This window comes from Mustela nivalis, assembly GCF_964662115.1.
Source record: "Mustela nivalis genome assembly, chromosome: 3".
Taxonomy (NCBI): domain Eukaryota; kingdom Metazoa; phylum Chordata; class Mammalia; order Carnivora; family Mustelidae; genus Mustela; species Mustela nivalis.
In genome coordinates, this window is record NC_139022.1 from 146,834,292 (window position 1) to 146,853,331 (window position 19,040).

Here is a 19,040-nt window from a genome sequence, read left to right on the forward strand (position 1 = left end):
GAAGCAGGCTTTCCTCCATGTGGGGAGCCCGATGTAGGGCTCAATCCCAGGGCCCTGGGATCATGACCTGAGCCAAACGCAGATGCCTAACATACTGACCCACCCAGAGTCCCTGATGGCAGCCTTTTTAAACTTGTCAGACTGTAAGAACCTACTCTCTTCGTACATATTCAAAAGATTTCTGGGCTTTAAGTGTATTCCTATTAGGGTTCAGTTTAGTTCTCCTTTGAAACTGATTGTAGGTGTGGTATAATAAAAAATACATTGGGTGTCTCAGTGGGTTAAAGCCTCTGCCTTCAGCTCAGGTCATGATCCCAGGGTTCTGGGATCCAGCCCCGCATCTGGCTCTCTGCTCAGCGGGAGGCCTACTTCCCTTCCTCTCTGTCTGCCTCTCTGCCTACTTGTGATCTCTGTCAAATAAATAAAAATCTTAAAAAATATATGTACATGTACATGTATATGTATTCAGTCTTATTGTTGGCACAGAGCTCTTAAAATCCTCAGAATTTCCTGAGGACACTTGTCATAAGCTTTTTGCCCATTCCTGAGTTTCTGCTCATGAGGTGATCTTGACACTGGTCACCAGAACCAACCACATGATCAAAGGGCTAGAACGATCAGCCACACCCCAGAGGTGTGGAGATACTGGAGAGGGAGTTCGATAATCAATGACCAATGATGTAATCAAGCACATCTAGGTAATGAAACTTTAGTAAACAATGTTAAAGGGTTAAGAGAGCTTCCAGGTTGGTGAACACATCCATGTGCAGGAAGATAGAGCATTAGGAGGTCATGGAAGCTCTGCCCACCTCCCCATACAGCTCCCCTTTCCCCCAAGACAGCTCTTCTATTTCACTCTTCCTGGGTGGGTTTTTTTTTTTTTAAAGATTTTATTTATTTATTTGACAGAGAGAGATCACAAGTAGATGGAGAGGCTGGCAGAGAGAGAGAGAGAGAAAGAGAGGGAAGCAGGCTCCCTGCTGAGCAGAGAGCCCAATGTGGGACTCGATCCCAGGACCCTGAGACCATGACCTGAGCCGAAGGCAGCAGCTTTAACCCACTAAGCCACCCAGGCGCCCCTGGGTGAGTTTTTTAAAAGAGATTTTTAAGTAATCCCTACACCCAACATGGGGCTAGAATTTAAAACCCAGAAATCAAGAGTTGCATGCTCTACCAACTAAGCCAGCCAGGAGCCCCTGGTTGTATCCTTTGTAATAAAACTATACTCATAAATGTAGTGCTTTCCTCATCTTGGAGTTGTTCTAGTGTATTGAACCTGACAAGGGTGGGAACCCCTCATCTGTAGTTGGCAGGGCAGAAGTGCAGGCATCCTGGATACCTCATTTTTGGGTTATCTTGCAGTACCGATCACTTAACTTATGGAGTCTATGCTAATGCTGGCTGGTGTCAGAAGAAACTTCATGGGACACCCAGGTGGTGTTAGAGAATAAAAGTACTACTGTCTGTAGGAACAGTGGAGTAGGGTAGACGGAAGAGGCTCTCCATTCTGCAGTGCATGTGGGATTCCTGTGATGACCAGTATCTGGCATTCTTAAGAGGCCCAGCTGTCACTGTAGGTGGACCTAAAAACCCCACTAGGAATAAAATGGGAGGAATAAAACATTCAGTTCAGTACTTAAATATACATCATGGTTTCTCATAGTTGTTTTATTATATGTAAAATGTCTTTTGCAAACTGCAAAGTGCTAATCAACATAAGGTTTATCACCAGTAGGTAGCTTTCCTCTCTTGCAATTAAATTTACTGGCATTCAGGTACAGCCTTTGTACCTTTTCGGGAAAGTAAAATAAACCATACCTGTCCCTCAAACCTCTTTTGAAAGTCCTTGCCAAATCTGAAAACTCAAGTGTTAACACCTTGTTGTGCCTCTGTCCCTGATCTCTACCTTGTGGTCAGATCTCTTGAAAGATGATGTTTAAAAATAAACCTCACTTCATACCTTGGCTTAAAGGGTACATCATGAGCTATTTTCAGCATTCAAAATTCACTAGATACTAACTAGCGATTTACATACTTAAAGCCACTATCTGTCAGGGATTTTTTTTCTTTTCAAACTACAATTAACTCAGGGACGTGGACATCTTATGGCAAACTGAAAATTCCATGTAATATAATTTAACTCGACCATCAGTATTTTCTGACTTCAAAGAAAAAAAAATATATATAAACACCCAACGGCCAAGCAGAACAGACCTAGAAATGTGCATATAATTTTTTGATCTTAAAAACTCAACTTTCTATTCCTGTTTATTTCTAAATCTGTGACCTCTCCAGTTGTGGGAAGCCATTCTCTTTCAGATAGTTCATAAATGTGATGCCATTTAATATTAGGATTACCAAATGAGGATAAGCTGAGTTGATCTTTTAAATTACCATACTAGGGGGTGCATGGGTGGCTCAGTGGGTTAAAGCCTCTGCCTTTGGCTTGGGTCATGATCCCAGGGTCCTGGGATCGAGCCCCACATCTGGCTCTCTGCTTCTCCTCCTCCTCTCTCTGTCTGTCTCTCTGCCTGTCTGTGATCTCTGCCTGTCAAATAAATAAATAAAAATCTAAAAAATAAAATAAAATAAATTACCATACTAGTAGTAAATTACCATACTAGTAGTAAGTGGGAAAAGTATATTAAAAATAGGCTATATTTAGAAAATTCCATTGGCTGTTGTGCCCTTTTATGTTAGAACTGCAAATGCCAACCTCTGCCTTCTTCCATTCTTTTGAATTGATTTTTAGGGATTAGAGGTACATATTGAGAATTATATTAGTTCATGTATCAGTAATGTTAATACAAGTAAGATCTCTGACCACAAATCAACCTCTACACTTGTAACCAAAAGGGGGAAAAAAAGAGTCATGAACACGTAATTTTAAGCTTTACTTTAAAAATGTAAGTATCTCCCAATATTTAACAGGTAAAGAAAATAGCATATTGGTTTATTTTATGTGGTTGTTATATTTTATTTTCCAAGTAATACTGATTAAAAATATTTACACACCTACTTTTAAGTCCACAGTTTAGCACTCTTATTTGTATGGCTTTAAAAGTTATAGCACAAGATCTTTACATTAAGGATCGGGGGGAAAAGATTCATTCAAAACAAAGCCTGATATATTATATACATGTTTTTCTCTGTACTTTATTTTAAATACATTAATTTTTAAATGATGCTCATCTTTTTTTCATCTGGTGGTAAAATATTAGTGCAACTTTTCATCAAAAAAAAAAAAAAAAAAGTTTACCACAGATATAAATGAATTTTCCCAATTAGAAATGGCCCTTCAGTTGCCATTAAATGAAACTTCCCAACCTAACTTAAGTTACCAAGAAAAAGAATTGGTAGTTGCCATTATAAGCAAAAACATAAACTACTACAGCATCACCTACATTGCTCCTTACAACACAAACTTTGAAAGAACCAGAGACACTTTATAGAAGTTTTGTTGGTTTTGAAAAGGCACATGGGTGTGGTTTTTTTGTTTTTTACATTCTAGAAATTTTGCCACCACCACTCTGTTCCTGTTGCAGAGATGACATCCGTGACTATCAGTAAAGACAAGAAGGTTGTTCAAACTAAAGCAAGCCAGAAGCCAAAAATTTAACTGCACAGTAACAATGTACTTTTCTTCATGCAGCCTTGTGTTTCCTATATATTCAATTTTCTAACATGCATTAGAATACATAAACTTGTATTCTAATGATTTTAACGTTTGATTTTACAACATGGAAAAATTCTGAGAAAGGACGTGACCTGGGAAAGAGAGAAGGGAGAACCCTCATCACAATGAAAATAGATACATTCGTACCCAACTATATAGTAAGAATATAATCCATTTAAGTTTCCAGAAATAACACTTCTCAAAGCTTCCCATTCACTTATGGGAAAGATATCTCCTCTGTGGCATTAATTGGGGGGAAATCTGTTTCAACAGAAACAGTTCACAACAGGAAAGAATTTAACTTTGGTCCACTTGTCTGTTAGCCCAAGGACAGTCACACTGCCCAACATCAGTTCAAAAACCCAAAACATAAATTTAAAAATATATTCATTTGTTATTTCATTCTAAAACAGGCATAGGTGTTCTGTTCTCATTCCCTGCCCTTTCAGCTTGGGAATCCACTGTTGATTTGGTCTCTAAACCATCAGCATCTTCGTGATCTTCCCTGGCAGCCTCAGCACAATCTGCTTGGGTGGGCTCTCTCTCCTCCTGGTTCATGATTTCAGGGGTCACTTGATCCAAGTCGGCTTCTAGAAGTTCAGTCTGTACTTCTACTGGCATCTGATTTACCCGCTCAACATGCAGCTCCTCCACGTGTACTTCAGTACCTTCTTCAGTCTGAATTCGACCCACTTCTAGATAACTCACCTGGACCTGCTCTGGAAGATCGCTCATATGTGAATCATGCACTTGGCTGTCCTGGAGCAGATCAGGATGGACCTGTTCCACAGTCACTTGTGCTGAATCCACCTGAACCTGAAGCAATGGTAACACATGCACCTTCCCAACTTGTTCTATAATAGTCATTGACGTCACAGGTTCTGTCTGCACACGTGTTTCTACTGAAAGAACTTCTTCAGTTACTAGACGCTCTGAGATATTGTGAGTATCACTGAGATGCCTCCTTAATTCATTTCCTTGCATAAACCACAAGTCACATAAAGTACAATGGTTGGGTTTATCTCCAGTGTGTATTACCAAATGATCTTTGAACTGGTCCCAGCTGTTAAACACACTGTTACAGACCTGAAATAACCAAACATATGGTTTTAACAATACTAATATTCAAGCTGAAGAAAACCTGAATGTATTTATTCTCTTTAAGGAAAAATTTGAATTTTTCTGAAAAATATGATATAATGTGGTCTAAGATTTCATAACTGTTTTCTTTATTGGATCTTTTAGCTGATGTAGCTAACAACTGAAATACACTTTGGGAAACATTTTAACACTGCCTTCATTGCTTAAATGTCATATAAATCCAAAGACTATAAAGTACCAATACTATAATTTCTCCCACAATATCATTACAATAAGAACAATCACATTATTTGGGTTATATACACACTAATCATGGAAGAGCTGATCACAGCTTGTCAGCCCCCCACTGCCTCATTCCCAAATTCTAATAATTGCTCAATGGTTAAGAATAACCACAGTTTCAGATTATCTATTATTTAGGACATAATTTTATTGACATTGGTGTCATCTTGGGTTGAGTAAAAAAAAACAACACCCCAATCTTCATTCTAAAGTGAAGACAGTGATGCTCTTTACTCTCATTCTTTCCAAACTATCAGCCCTATACTTTTACTCTACACTCTGCTACCCTTTACTTTTAATGATTTAGAACAAAGACCATTCCTTTGCTAAGGAGAGAATACACCCACACATACCTGACATTCATAAAGCTTCTTTCTTCCCTTTTTTGCCCCTACTCCAGTCTGGCATGCAGTCAGATGACATTTGAGGGTGCTATTTCTAGCAAATCGTTCATGACAATTTGGACATTCAAAAGGTTTTTCACCTATTACAATAGAAAAAAAATTATATTGACAAATGAAGAAAAAAAGAAAAAGCAAATAATTTTTTTTCTTTTTGGTTAATTCTAATAGAACCTTCTTGAAAGAAGATCTGAATTTGTAATTCAGATGTTTCCACCACATCCAAAAGACTCTTCTAGAGGTGAAAATAGTTGTATTTGTGCTTATAACTGTTGTATTTGTGTTATAATTGTATTTGTGCTTTGAGGAAGAAATAAAATTTGGATCTGAGTTGTTTCATGTTTTCGCTGTTTTTAAAAAGCTGTATATTTTTCCTTAGGTTAAAACCAAGATCAATTCTCTCTTTTTGGGAAATGCACCCACAAGCGTTTTTTGAGCACTTACTATGTGCCAGACCCTGTGCTAGGTGATGAAGATAAATAAACTCTCCTTTTTAAAAACTCTGTATCACAGGCCATAGTGTTTTATGAAGGTAAATACACAGAAATGAGCACCTGAGATGTATCACAGAAGGCCTGTTTCAGAAAAAAGGGCAATGGAAAATGTACAGCAGCAGCACAAAAGAAGGTAGGCAGAAGCATAGAAGTATAAAATAAGATGGTGGGTGAAGAGTAAGGAGGAAACGTATCAGTAACGACTCCCAGATCTCTGGCTTAGAATACCAACCACAATAAAAAACACAGAAATCCAAGTAGGTTTGGAGTGCGTGTTAGGAAAGATTATCGTTTCGTCTGTTGATTTGAAGGTACTCAAAGTGGAATAGTCTGGTAACAGCTATATATGGACTAATCTGAATCCAAATAGAGGGTGGACTGATACACATTTGGAGTTACTTTAGGTGGTAATAAAAACCTCGGATGTGTTGTGTGATAAAAGAATCAAGGACAGAACTCAATGAAATACCAAGTTAAAACACAGGTAAATGAGGCAGCAGGTAACAGAATCAGAAGAGCCAGAAGCAGAAGAAAGAACACTGAGGGAAATTAAGAAACTTCAGGAAGATGAGGCCAGTAAACAGTGTCAAACTGAACAGAGATGTCAGGTAGGACAACAACAAGGGACTGTACTAACTCAAGTGAGAACAGTGTTGAGTGATACAATGGTGGGGTTAGAAGCCAGATTACCATGGAATGAGAAGCAAGTCAATGAAAATAGTACAGAAGTTCTTCCCAAAAAGGCTTGGAAGTAAAGAGAATGGACGGTTTTGACAGTTGACACATATACGTCATCTGCTGAGGCAGAAAAATACAAATCAGGAACCAAAAGGCCTAATTTAAGGTCTGATATGATTTTTTTCCAGAAGTCCTCAGTGAGGAGTAGAGATTGTCAAATGACTGCAATAATTCCAGGATTTTTTTAAGGGTTTTTTAGAGCAAGTGGGTTGAAAAACCAAGGGAATTATGCTTAGCATGCAAGAAAAAGTGATTCAAGCTGTATACAAGGAGGACAAGGTAAGATAGGCAGAAATTGGGGCAATAAGCTAGGTGGAGAGGGATGTGGAAGGACTAGCAGGCTAACTGAAGTAGACTCCAAGTAACTGAAGAAGGAGGTTTCAAGGGAGAGCATGATGCTTGCAGAGAACAGGCCCCAGTGATGAGGTCCTAGTTGTGACCTCCACACTAGTTAAGTAATTTTGAGTTGTGTTTTTTCTTTAAGATTTTATTTGTCAGAGAGAGAGTGCACACACAAGTAGGGGGAACGACAGGAAGAGGGAGAAGCAGGCTCCCCAACAAGCAAGAAGCCTGATGCGGGACATGATCCCAGGGCACTGGGATTACAACCTGAGCTGAAGGCAGCCATTCAACTGACTGAGCCACCCAGGCATCCCTGTGCTTTTTCCCTGACCAAAAAAAATTATAGTTTATTCTTTGTATAATGTTCATGAGATGAAAAAAAATTAGACCTTAGAGTCTAGAATTAGTGTTGGTCCACAAACTCCTTTTCAACTTGTCAAATATTGGGAGATACTGCTCAATAAAAAAGTTAAGTTTTGTGATTTTAATAGTGTATAATTTTTCACTATAAATATAAGTTGGTATAGCTTCTTTAAAGGATCATTTCATGACATATACCAAAATTTAAAATGTATATATTCTTTGACTTGGCAATTCTGCTATTGGACACATACAGAAAGATATAAGCACAAGTATGCCTATTACAGCATAGTCTATAATAGCAAAAGACTAGCAACAATCGAAATGTGTATCAACATAGGTAAATCACAGCACACCCATGCACTGAAACACCAGGCAGCCATGGGCATGGCGGGGAGAACAAAACAAGTATAGATTCCTGCATTTTCATTTAAAGAGTTTGAGAGAAATGTCATGACACTGTACTGCATGTCTCTATTTATTTTCCCCAAAAAACTTGTGTGTTCATCTGTGGTGGCTCAAAAATGCAAAGAACAGACAAGGAAAGATAAATAAGAAAATGATGGCAGTAGTTGCTTCTGGAGAGATCTACTAAATCTCTCTCTACTAATCATTGTACATCATTTCAGCTTTTGTCATTTGAGCTTTTGCTATTTTAAAAATTAGTAAGTCCAATAAAATCTAGAAATATCAACAGATTAATTGTTTTAGATGTATAGACAGCACAGTCTTCAAAGTGCTTTTACCGTTTTATTTTACTTGCCATTTCCCTGTAAAGTAGGTATCATTACCCATATTTACACAGATGAGGAAAGAGGCCCAAAGATAAAGTGATCAGTCAAGTTCATCATACTGGCAAATGTCAGAACTAGAGCTGGAATCTAATTCTGATTTCCAGACCCACATTCTTTCTATAATTCCATACGTCCTCTCTGGGAAACAGGTAACATTTGAAGACATGGTTCTCTTCTTCAGGTTCTCTCTCATACTAGGTGTTCCACAGGAAATCCATCAATATGTCTGGTACCGCCCACCCTAAAGTGCTTACCCTTCTGTATTTTTCTAAGTTAATTAACCTCCAATCCTGTAAGGCACCCAAACCAGAAAGCTGGGATTTATTCCCATATTTCACTGGTCACCAAATCCTGTTGATTCTGCCTACTTAATGTTATTCACATCTCTAACCCTCTTCCACTATCACTGCCTTTTACTCCACTCTTCATTTTTGATTAAACGTTCCAACAGCTTACACCTTGAAGGTTTAACCCCACTCCAATCTATCCTGTCAAGTCATCACTCTCAAACATAAAATCTAATCCTGGTTTAAACTTCTTTAAATGACTCAGTCTTTCAAGATAAAATCCAAATTCATTTACGGCATTTATGAAAATATATGATCTTGGCTTCATCTTCCATCACTTTCTCTCCCCTGCCTTTGTCCACGATGCCTAAGTGTGTGCCACCTGGTCAGCCTTCCTACCTCTTCCAGCTACATCTCCTGTCATTCCTTCACTTGGACCCAATCCTCCAGCTGTAATAACCTATCAGCAGTGCTCCAAACACACGGCTCTCTTTCCTCTGTACCTGTGCATGCTTCATTCTTGGAATGCCCATCTCCTGGCTAACTCCTTTTCCTTTGGGAGTCATTACAGGGTGAATGCTCCAGGAAACCAACCCTGTCTCATCCATCATAAACAAACAGCCCAGGCAGGCATTCCCATAAGACAGCGTGCTGCCTTCTACCAGCCCTTAGCCTATCACGTGTAACGGTGTCTGCTTGTCTCCCCCAACATAAGGGTAAGCTCTTTGAAGGCAGGGACTCTAACATTTTCTCCATGACCAAGTAGGTTGGCATTACTATTTTCCAAATGGAAACAAAGTAATTCAGAAGACAAGTAACAACCAAAACTTTGCAAATCAGGGGCACCTGGATGACTCAGTCATTAAGCGTCTCCATTAAGCAGGAAGCCTGCTTTTTTTCCTCCCACTCCCCCAGCTTGTGTTCCTGCTCTCACTGTATCTCTCTTGAGGTCAAATAAATAAATAAAATCTTTAAAAAAAATTTTATTTGCAAATCAAGCTATAGACCATATTGTATGCTTTAAGACTACTGAAAAAAAGCCAAACCACTAAACTAATAAAAGTATGCAAAATATGAAACTGAGGGGGATTTATGTATATTTTGAGGATAGGAAACAGGAATGGGATTCTTTCCTTATCTTTACACTGGGATTGCTATAAGCAAGAAATGATCCATTCTTTATTAACATAAGCACAATTTACAACTATTTACTTATGCTCCTCTTGAATTCAAGTCACTGATCATATCTGCAACTATCTTGTTACTCATTACTAGTACAGTTAATTGAGGTTAAATGCCAACAAAAGTTCAGCTTGCTTTATGTGTTGAACTGTTTTCCCAATGGACATCTAGTTCTGTATTTTGTAACATCTACTTTAGTTATCTCACATAATTATAAAGATAAAGACATACAACATAATGCGCTTTAGCTCTACATTCTGCTGTTTAATCCAAAATACAAAGGATAGGATGTGGAAAGCATATTTTAAACTTCTAAAATAATCTGTGTTGCCTGTTTTTCTTTTTTTTTTTTTTTTAAAGATTTTATTTGTTGATTGACAGACAGAGATCACAAGTAGACAGAGAGGCAGGCAGAGAGAGAGAGAGGGAAGCAGGCTCCCTGCTGAGCAGAGAGCCCCAGGCGGGGCTCAATCCCAGGACCCTGGGATCATGACCTGAGCCAAAGGCAGAGGTTTAACCCACTGAGCCACCCAGGCGCCCCTGTGTTGCCTGTTTTTCAATAGGTAAGTCTCCAGGTAATGTTTTGGGTAAAGAGAAAATTGCTTCTACTTTTACATTACTAGAAGATAAAGGTGACTGATACCTGTTGGGATACTGAAAGCCCTTATCAAAGGATACTAGTTACCAAGTAACATTTATTTACTAATTTAATGTGCTGTTGGTATAGCAAGTGTTTTGCAAAACTAAGTTACATTAAAACAGATGGGTATTTAAGGACCAAAAACTATTACTACAGGCAGTTTCTAAATATATAATTCCTAATATAAATATTCCTTTATGATTGAAAATCAGATAGCATTTTCCCAAAAGATAAATGCCTATTAGTTACCCAAACTAGTATCCGGAAGCTTTTTAAATCCATATGAAGACTTAAGTATGAGATTCTGTTTCATGTAACCACTGAATATTGATACTGACATTTATTCAGTCCCTGAGTATTGATACCAAGCATTTAAAAGTGAGGGATACCATACCACATTTATCTGAATCTACCTCTTTCCTCAATTTCAAGCAGTATGCAGAGAGGAACTAAGGACAGCAAAGGATCTAGGACAAAATTTCTTCGAAATTTTCCAAACTCCAGCAAAGACAAAGACTCTGAATGGTATGGAATACCTATGTTGTATTCACTGTATTAAACAGTCTAAACAGCTTTAGCCACCACACAGAACTTGGGGACAAGTATCTAGAGTCTGACACTTAGCACACCATATCCACTGCTCTCCCCCCACACGATTCAAGTCATAGCTAGTAGCTCCTGTGTGTGACACAGGAGACTTAACAAAGAATGCTTGAGAGGTGGAAAGACAGAAACTCTGAAGGAGGGGAAAAGAGGCACAGGGGATGGATGCAGAACTCTAAGGACCAGAGGCCCACAGTGGGCATCCCTGGGATTGCTTCTGCATGCCTGAGAGGGCTTCCAGGAGGAAGGAAGTAAAAGACTTTACCTTTCTCATCTCCTGGCTGCCCATCAGTCCTGACACTGGGTGCTCTTGAAGAGGTGTGGGAAGATGAACATATACTGCCTACCTAGCTACCACCTTGGTACAGGTGACCAAATGTACGCAAAGGTATAAACATGCCAGGGATTGTTCCTAAGTGTACAGATCTATGTAATGTATAAACGAGAGACGGGAAATGTAAAAAACAGTAACAGTGAAGATTCCATATAATTAGGACTTCATAATTTATGATCCTTAGTAAATAATCACAAACTGCTTTGTGTATTTCTTTAAAAATACAAAAATTGGCAAGGCATTAAGAGTAACAACTACTTTCCAAAATTGTTATGATTTTTGCTTTTAAAGTAGGACTATTTCAATAAACTAGTATCAGAAGAACAATGTGAGCTCAGCCTGCATATTAGAAAATACAGGAGATGGCTGCTGTTATTAAAATAAAAAAAAGAATTAGACGCTCAGACTTGCAGTGAATGTGGAAATATGCACTTTTAACATAAGGATTTGCTAGTTACCTGTATGTTTTCGAAGATGCTCTTTAAAATGTCCAAAGTGGTCAAACTGTTTCTCACAGTATTGACATATGTGAATTTTTTTCCCAGTTCTTTGCTTCTTACTGACTCCACCTTCTTCGAGGTGGTAACAGTTGAGGTGCTGTTTCCATGCGCTCTCCCGAAGATACCTTTTATTGCATATTTCACACTTGAAACTCTCAGTGGAGTGTGATTTCATGTGTTCCTTAAAATGGTAAAACAATTTAAATGAACGGTTACATTTCTCACAATGGAACAAGTCCTTCACATGTGACAGCTGAAGTTCCACAATTTCAATACCTTCTACCTGTTTGCTTGTGGGGTCAGATGCACAACCATCTTCTTCTTTTATCTGCCCTTTTCTATCACCTTGCCGGTACTTGCTGGTAATATCTGCCAACAGTGCCAGGGCGGAATCATCAGAGGACCCTGTGCTCTGAATGTACTTTATGGACTGCTTGGCAGAAGCCACTTCCTCCAACGTTTCGATGCCTTCATCTTCCACTTCGATTGTGCCTTCGGCAATCTCCACCTCAATTTCAACAGGTTCTGATTCTGCAGAGGGCAATGATTCAGTGATAACATTTGAAGTTTCTGCAATCTTTCTTTTTTTTGCCTCACTTTTTCCTGTGGTATTTTCCTCTAATGGAGCGGAGTTTTCTTTGTTCCTGAAACACATAATGTATGGATTTAAAAATCCGAAGGTCAATGGAAATCCTAGCAGGCTCTGGGAAGAAATTGATAAGTTCATAGAAAAGTTTATACGGAGAGGCAAAAAACAAAATCGGAAGACTTATATAACCTAATTTCAAGACTTACTGTGAAGCTACAATAAGTTAAGACACAATACTGGTGACAAACATGAAGATTAATGGAACAGAGTCAAGTCCAGAAACAGACCCACTTGTTCAATTGATTTTTGAAAAATAAAGGTTCCAAGGTCATTTAATGGAGGAAAGAACTTTTAACAGTGGTGCTGGAACAACTGGTCTTTACATGGAGAAAATAAACTTCAACTATCAGTCTTCAATCATACACTCAAATTATTTCAAAATGGATAACAAACTTTAACGTAAGAACTAAAACGTCAAGAGAAAGGCAGGAGAAAATCTTTGTAAAATTGGGTTACTGAAAGATTTCTTAAATAGTACGCAAAAAGCAGACCTAATGGCAAAAATTGATAGATTTTTGTCCTTTGTCCTTTGAAATAGTTAACAAAACGGGGACACCTGAGTGGCTCAGTTGGTTGAGCAGCTGCCTTTGGCTCAGGTTATAATCCCAGCGTCCTGGGATCGAGTCCAACATCGGGCTCCTTGCTCAGCAGGAAGCCTGCTTCTCCCTCTGCCTCTGCCTGCCACTATGTCTGCCTGTGCTCACTCTCTCTGACCAAAAAAAAAAAAAAAGTTAACAAAACGGTAGGCCGCAAACAAAACAAAACAAAAATCAAGCCACAGACCTGGACAAAACACGTGCACACATTTATCTGTCAAAGGTCTGTACAGACAGTATAAAAAGTTTTCTCACAATCCAATACCCTAAATAAGAGAAGACAACTACTGGGAGACAATTATCCATGAGTCTCATGTTCCTGCACATCTCCTGCACTGACAGCTCTTCTTCGGCATTCTCTTCAAGGCTGTCTGCAGTACAGCGAGCAATCTGGAAAGACAGAGAGTATGGCTCCCTCTGGGCAACAGTTGGGCAGCTTTGCTTGCAGTCCATCATCTAAGATGTGGGATTCCTACTCTGGAGATGCTTCAGCTGTGATGTAAACCAACTAGACGCACTGCATTCACCTGGGCCACTCTATGTCACCCCTCTGGGGGAGAAGGGAAAACTGGCACAAATATAAAACTCATGCTCCTTACTGTGCAAAAAGTAAAATCTTTCTGACTTAACAAATATCTTTTATCAGCATCCGTGAAACTATGAAGGATAACTTGTTGCCTTCAAATAGGGTAAACATCTCAGATCTGCCACACTCCTTGCCAGGTTTTGGCAACAAGGACAGGATGCCAAAAAAGACAAGGTTTTCTGGAGGACAAAGGATGAGGCCCCACAAAACAAATAATAGGATGTGAGGAAGTCCACTGGAGCTGGCAGCAAAAATGCTGACCAAACTGTATGGTCAACTAGGCAATGCATGGTCTTCCACTTAACTGCCTACTGTAGGAGTTAAACTGTGTCCTTCAAAGATATGCTGAAGTCTTGACCCCTAACACCTGTGAATGTAACCTTATTTGGATATCAGTCTTTGAACATGTAACTAAGTTAAGAAAATTGGTCATTAGAGTGAGGCCTACTCTAATATAGCTCTGTCTTTATAAGAATAGGTACATTTGGACACACGCACACAACAGGAGAGAGACAGAAGACAGCAATGTGAATGACAATGGAGGCCAAAATTGGAGTCATGCTGCCACAAGCCAAGGAACACCTGGGGCTGGCAAAAGGTGGGAGAGGCAAGGAAGGATCCTCCCCTAGAGGCTTCTGAGGCAGCAATGCCCAGCTAACACTGTAATTTAGGATTTCTAGCCTCCAGAACTGTGAGACAAGACATTTTTGGGTCCCAGTTTATGGTACTTTGTTATGGCAGCCTCAGAAAACTGAAACACCTATAATGAGGAAAAACTGGAAGTTGCAGGATTAGTAGCTGGCAGTAAGTTCCAGGACAGCTGCTAGAACAGTTCCCTGGTGTTGCAAACTCTCCCAGGGTTGAGGGGAGGACTTCCCTGCCAGTCTGGTGGTCAGCCTTAAGTCTAACTCATCAAAACAACTGAGATTCATGGGGGGGCAGGGGTAGAGACAGAAGGCCCTGCCCCATTACAAATAAGTTACCAAAACTAAGGGTTACAGGAGGGACACTTGCAATTGCTACTAACAGAAATGAGTCATTAGAACTTCGCCTAGTCCACGTGAAAGATGAGGGGGCGTGGGCCTGGGTGGCTCAGTTGGTTAAGCCTCTGCCTTCAGCTGAGATCACAATCCCAGGGTTCTGGGATTGAGCCCCACAACAGGCCCCCTACCACTTCCCTTGGTTGTGCTCTGTCAAATAAATAAAATCTTTAAAAAAAAAGAAGAAGAAAGATCAAGAAGAATGGCAACCTGGGCCATCACAGGGCTCAGCCTCTCCTGCAGTGTTGTCTTGTCCTCCTTATATCCACGTGGAGGGGACTGTAAAAGGTCTCGGGAGTTTTTCCCCCGCAGTACTGTCCTGGCTGTCACAAGGGTGCTACAGTGCTCTTGGGGAGATTTCTTTGAGACAAACTCCTGTGGTGAGGCACTGACTAGTAAATCTTCCTGCCAATTGGGTTTATAATGCTGATGAAGATGAGTCACTAGAGAATGAGGAAAGAATCCAAAACAATATAAATTCTTGTGATCAGGCCTCCTGAAAATCCCAACCTTAATGTTAAACTAGGTAAAAACATAAGAGTTGTTATCATGACAAAAGGGCAACAAAGGTACACTCTTTTTTAAAAAGCCACCAGTGTGTAAGTCATCTGAGTCTGCGAAAAGGCATGTAAATCTTATGGCCACAGGGTCCCTGGGTGGCATAATGGGTTAAGCAACCACCTCTTGATTTCCACTCAGGTTATGATCTCAGAGTCCTAAGATGGAGCCCCATGCTGGGCTCCACACTCAGACGGGACTCTGCTCAACATTCTCTCCCTTTCCCTCTGCCCCTCCCCTTGCTCGTGTGCTTGTGTTCCTTCTCTCAAATAATTTAAAAGCAATGTGGATCAAGGGATTCCCCAAAAGGAAATAGACAGCATCAGTAATGATGATCTTGCTGGCCAACGGAGGGCTTTTGATGGGCCGAAAACACTTGAAATTTGCTTAGTCAAGCCACATGCAGCTCATGCATTTATTTGACAGACACAGATCACAAGTAGACAAGAGAGGCAGGCAGAGAGAGGAAGAAGCAGGCTCCCTGCCGAGCAGAGAGCCCGGTGCGGGGCTCGATCCCAGGACCCTGGGATCATGATCTGAGCCGAAGGCAGAGGCTTTAACCCACTGAGCCACCCAGACACCCCCAAGTCGGGATCTTTTAAGTGGTGCTCAAACCAAAAGGTTGCTCTGGAAGTTACCCATCAAACTGGCACAGTCTCCATTTTGGGGGCCCTACTACTCTTAACAGCCCGTTTGAACTAGAACTCTTTCATATGGATTCTTTTGCAGATTAGAGCTTCTGGCAAAGGGAGCCAGACTCCACCCACAGGGTGTACCTTGGGTTTTGTACCTCGGGTTTTATACCTGCCACATCTACAAGGTACAATCCCTTTGAAAAGAAAAGGATTAGCTTGCTGTTGGGCTCTTGTTGAAACCCATTCAGGCTTCGAGGCTCTCCAGCCTGATACTGCCTGCCATTGGGAATGCATCAACTAAGACTTCATGACTAGCAAGGTGAAACATACCCACCAAGTCTCACTTCTCAAACAGAAATAAGACACTCAAGGAATACATGTGTGGCTCAGATGATTGAGGGTCTGACTCTTGGTTTTGGCACAAGTCATGATCTCAGGGTTGAGGGATGATGGGAGTAGGACTGACTCCCTGCTCAGTGGGAAGTCTCCTTAAGATTCTCTCTTCTCCCTCTGCCCCTCCCCACCACTTGCTCACTTGCTCTAAAATAAATCAATCTTTAAAAAAAAAAAAAAAAAGACACTCAAGAAAGCAGTTGATCTCTTGACTTTACATGAAAAAAAATGGAAGTTCCCCCAACTCTGTTGCCCAAAGAAGCCACTAAATTGATGAGGTCTTTGATTCACTGATGCTTTGGCTAAACTCAAGACTGAAGGTGTTCTCTGGACTGCTGCAAATGCTCAGCTTTAGCACCAACTACACAAAAGTGGATGTTGTCACTGAGCTCAGAAGGCAGAACTCAAAAGCTTTCTTCATGGCCCTGGGAAACATTCTCCACAATGAACCATATTGTATTTTATTGACTCCTGGGCTGCTGTCAATGACTAGCTATTTGGAAGAGCTGGAAATCTTGGCAGATTAAGACATCTATCCTCAGGACCACAACAGCAATTACTGAGCAAACTATTTGCATCCCTAATTCACATGCCCATGGTAAGGGCCTGTTCTCTAATGATACTAACAAGAATGAAGGTGCTGATCAAGACTGCATTGCCTAGACTTCCATCACTTACCCCCTAGACCCAGTATTATTCTGAACATGCTGACACAGCCACCATCACAGAGAGCATAAAGTAAAGGACCCATGCTTCTGACAGAGAAGTTGCCACTGGATGCCAACTTGTGACACCCACCAAACGCTGGCCTATTTATCTTGTGAAGAAGGCTACATTGCCCAGGGCATTGTCTGACCGTTCTTGAAGACTGACTAGACTGGACCTCTGACCCCATCCCAGGGCTATCAGTACAGTCTCACCACTGCTGAACCTTTTTAAGGTTATACTGCCGCTTTTCCAGACTGATCTGCTGGTTCTGGCCACACCACTGTGCCCTTGAAACTAATCTGTGTAGTGTGTTCAGCTGTCTGGATCATCTGCAGTCTGATCATTCTGTGCCTAAAGCCACTCAATAATTGGCTGACGGTCAAAGTAGTGATGAACCCTGCAAGCTCCCTACCATCTAGATATAGATAATATAGAGCATTACAAAAGCCTCCTTCAACACAGACTTCAGAAGATTTCTGACTCTACTTCCCTTATCTCCTCTTTGTCCAAAAATCTGAGTAAGGCAGTTTGGTCATCGAACTCAGCCATTCCCAAAAAGGGACCATCTCTTCTCAGCTGTTTCCTGGATAATGATCAAGACAAAATGGGTAGGAAGTTATAGAAACTTAATTGGAAATTTTGAATTCTGCCCTAACCATTCTTAGACACAATCCTCTTCTTTCCCTTGCAATGGCAATCCTGGCAAAGCCTGGCTGGTGTTTCTTCCAGGTGACAGTCCAGTCAAAAGTGGTCTTAGCAATTATCATATTATCTCCCTGATATGAGGAAGCTGCGAGGCAATGTGGGGGCCTTGAGGGGTAGGGAAGGAATAAATGAAATAAGAGGGGATCAGGACGGAGACAAACCGTATGAGACTCTTAATCTCACAAAACTGAGGGTTGCCAGGGGGAGGGGGTAGGGAAAGGGTTGGGTTATGGACACTGGGGAAGGTATGTGCTGTGAAGTGTAAACCTGGTGATTCACAGACCTGTACCCCTGAGGCTAACAATACATTACCTATTAATAAAAAAAAATTTAAAAATAAGTAATTTTTTTAAAAAACTGGTCTTAGAAGATTCAAACTTGGGGCGCCTGGGTGGCTCAGTGGGTTAAAGCCTCTGCCTTCAGCTCAGGTCATGATCCCAGGGTCCTGGGATCCAGTGCAGAGTCTGCTTGTTCCCCTCCCTCCCCCTCAACACCACCCCTGGGCTCATGCTCACTTGCCTGCTCTCTCTCAAATAAATAAAATCTTCAAAAAAGAAAAGACTGGCCCCTTTGAGTCAAAATGGAAGAGATAATGGGTCTTTAAAGTTTTATGAAAATGCCTTTGTGTCCCTGACCATTCTGGATGAAACGTCTGGGTAAGAGGAGGGGATAACTGGAAAAGGGGTGAAGTTACAGCTACTAGAATGGGACACAGTGGTTCTATGGAGGTGAAGGGAGAGCAACAACCCTGAAACCTGCAAGAGAAAAATCTTAGACTCAAGAGGTATGAGGGAGGAAGGTATTAATGGTCTTTGTCCTTTAGAACTGCCCCTATGGCCTTCCTCTGTAGGAAAATGCACTGATGCACCTCTCCCCGGCTGTTATAAGCAACTTTAAATCAACTGCTAGATCTACTCTCCCTTGCCCAATGACTCTGACCATGATTTGATGATCACTTCCCTTAACTATACCCAGAAGTCTTTTGGAAACAGCAGGGAATGGCCAAGTTCCTACATGTTCCATATTGCCCCACTGCTATTCCCAAAACTGAGGTTCAGTTCATGAGGTGGATAGTTACCACTCAAGTGGCATTCAAGTGCATAAGACAAAGAATGGTTTGAACTGACTGCCTTCAGACAATCCCTCCAAAAAAAACAATAACCAGGTTCAATCCGGGAAAGGGGGAAGCCACATTTGAGGCTTCTGCCCCAGGAATGATGATGGTCCTATTCTGGGGCACAAACCATTGTAAACAACACTTTCTTTCCAATTCACCTATATGCCCTAGGGAACATACTTCTTGTATTAGAGCCAGGTACTAACTTCCCTCCCCAAAAGTATGATGACTTGTGCTTCAGGGGTGGGCAGAAGAGATCATCTAGCTTTTAAGGAAACACCACTAACAGATCAGTGTAGTTCTCAGATGATAGAAGTGA

At 40.7% G+C, this 19,040-nt stretch overlaps 1 protein-coding gene across 9 annotated transcripts in view; it reads right to left on the reverse strand.

Annotated features, from left to right (window-relative positions):
- Positions 1-2,952: 2,952 nt before the first annotated feature.
- The window catches only part of ZNF131 (zinc finger protein 131), a 29,004-nt gene continuing 12,916 nt past the window's right edge, over positions 2,953-19,040 (reverse strand). For 4 of the 9 annotated variants that reach the window (XM_082724269.1, XM_082724270.1, XM_082724272.1 and 1 more), the window contains 4 exons: positions 12,018-12,378; positions 11,693-11,915; positions 5,413-5,543; positions 2,953-4,762 (listed from right to left, as the gene is read on the reverse strand). In XM_082724269.1, the coding sequence (XP_082580395.1) occupies positions 4,076-4,762; positions 5,413-5,543; positions 11,693-11,915; positions 12,018-12,378 (1,402 nt within the window). In that variant the 3' untranslated portion in view covers positions 2,953-4,075. Of the gene's footprint in view, positions 4,763-5,412; positions 5,544-11,692; positions 12,379-19,040 lie in introns of all 9 variants that reach the window. The other 5 variants (XM_082724265.1, XM_082724266.1, XM_082724267.1 and 2 more) reach the window with 2 other exon arrangements.